Genomic DNA, 2,008 nt, shown 5'->3' with positions numbered 1-2,008 from the left:
TTCTGTTGGGGTCAGTTACTAAATACCAAGGAAGTGACTTCACTTCCTCAAGTTCCTTTCTTGAGTCTGATTCTTAAATCATAGGTATCCAAATAGTCCTCTCAACTCCTGACTTCTAAGCCACTTGTCCATGCAAAACCATCTCTCTACCGAGTATCACCAACACTCCTCTGTCCACAGCCGCCTGGGAAGGTCTGGTGCAGCCAGGTCCAGTTTTAAAACTGACTTGTGTTCAGATTCAACCCTGAATTCTTACCTCTTTGGATTCTGGATAAGCCATTGTGTATCTCATGGCCTGTCTGTCTCCTGTCTGCACAATGGAGATTATTCTAGATGTACTCTTTAGGGTCACATGTGAAGTAATACCTATAAAATTGAAGGAGAGCTGTCACATGTATGTAGTTCTCCCAACCTTTCATCATTTCTTCTTGTTAACTCAGGTGTATGCTCCTCTTCATGTGTGTGTGTGTGTGTGTGTGTGTGTGTATGTATGTTTTGAGGCCAATGGTCTGGATGCCCAAGGAAAACAGCCCCACCTAAGGAGGAATAGGCAATGACTTCCTCAAACATTCAGATTTCTGATTTTTAATGCCAAACCTATGGTAGGGTACAGAGCCTGAACTTGGCAGGTTGGAGCACACTCTTATCTGGAGCCTGCATGTCATATACCCTGTCCAGTCCCAAACTCTATGTGGGACTCGATTACTTAAGTATGGAATAAGGAATAAGATTCAGAACTGCGTAAGTGTGAGCTCAGCATAAAGGTGTCACGGCTGGATTTACACTGGTGAGGTGCTGGCAGGGGTCATGACATCTCCATGTCTGTACCTGGTTACAGCAGCACAGCCTTATCCTGAGCCCCTGAGAAGGCCCCAGGTACCAACGGGACTCCACTTTGAGAACACAGGGCAAAGTTCATACTTGGGCTGCACTCTGACCAGTATGTGATTCTGGGCATGGCATGAATCTCTAGAGGCCTTCCCCTCTAATACTCATGGGCTCTCCTCTCTGTGCCCCCAAGTTCTGGCTGGCACGTCCTCTTGCAATCCCCTCCCTTTGAGTGTAGACTGGTTTAAGTGATTCTAGAGAAACAGAAAAATTACCCAATGTTATTTCTAAAATGTGGTTATAAAAAGTCAATGCTGAGCCAGTTGGTCACGCAGACCTGTTTTCTCCCTAGAACTCTCTCTCAGACCCGTCAACCCGGGAAACGAGCTTCTATGCTATGAGTTGCTGTCAGGTGAGAACCAGGCGGCTTCAATCTGAGTCAGACCAGAAGACAGAGCGAGGTCAGGTCTCCAATCCACACTGAAGCCCACTAGTTCCCTGAGTGAGCTGAGGCCCTGAGTGAAGCACAGTTGAGACCAGTGCTTCAGAAGCAGAGACACTGGCAGCAGCCTCCACTGAGTCGCGCTGGGTTTCTCGTCCAAAGAAACGGCGAGAGAATAGGTGTTTGTAGGTGAAGACACTAAGTGTGAGGTAATGTTTTCACACAGCAATAGATTAGTATGTGGCTGTACCCACTCTGGGCTCTAACCTTGCTCACCTCTGTTTACCTGCTTTTTCTTTCCAAGCTCCCTGCATCCACAGTGGCCTGCTTTCTGATTTTCTGTCCAAATATATTTTTTCTTCCCAGTCTTTGCTCAGTGTGGCTTCTTTTCAGGTTAAATATTCTCAGTCCTGTGTAGCACTGGCTCTTTTCTCTCATGTGGCTGAAAATATAGATCTTATCTTGGAGTTTTTTCAGACACCCTCACCTGAGGGAACCCAGCACCCCTGGTGGCTCCCTGCTGCATTCCTAAGTGGCACTGGATCCTCTGTGTTATTTGATTTTGTTCATGGATTTGTCCATCTTGCCTGCCAGACTGTGGTGGGCAAGGACATTCATTTAGGCCAGAGGTCCTCAAACTATGGCCCGTGGGCCACATGCAAATACAAATATTGTATTTGTACCCATTTTGATTTTTTACTTCAAAATAAGATATGTGCAGTGTGCATAGGAATTTGT

At 46.3% G+C, this 2,008-nt stretch overlaps 1 protein-coding gene across 1 annotated transcript in view; it reads right to left on the bottom strand.

Annotated features, from left to right (window-relative positions):
- Window positions 1-460: 460 nt before the first annotated feature.
- Window positions 461-2,008, bottom strand: part of LOC102256931 (KRR1 small subunit processome component homolog) — a 27,325-nt gene continuing 25,777 nt past the window's right edge. The window contains exon 11 of the mRNA XM_014537680.1: window positions 461-488. Coding sequence (XP_014393166.1) covers window position 488 — 1 coding nt within the window. The 3' untranslated portion in view covers window positions 461-487. The remainder of the gene's footprint in view (window positions 489-2,008) is intronic.

This window comes from Myotis brandtii, unplaced genomic scaffold, assembly GCF_000412655.1.
Source record: "Myotis brandtii unplaced genomic scaffold, ASM41265v1 scaffold1037, whole genome shotgun sequence".
In the NCBI taxonomy this organism is placed as follows: domain Eukaryota; kingdom Metazoa; phylum Chordata; class Mammalia; order Chiroptera; family Vespertilionidae; genus Myotis; species Myotis brandtii.
This window is presented reverse-complemented; position numbering and strand designations above follow the sequence as displayed.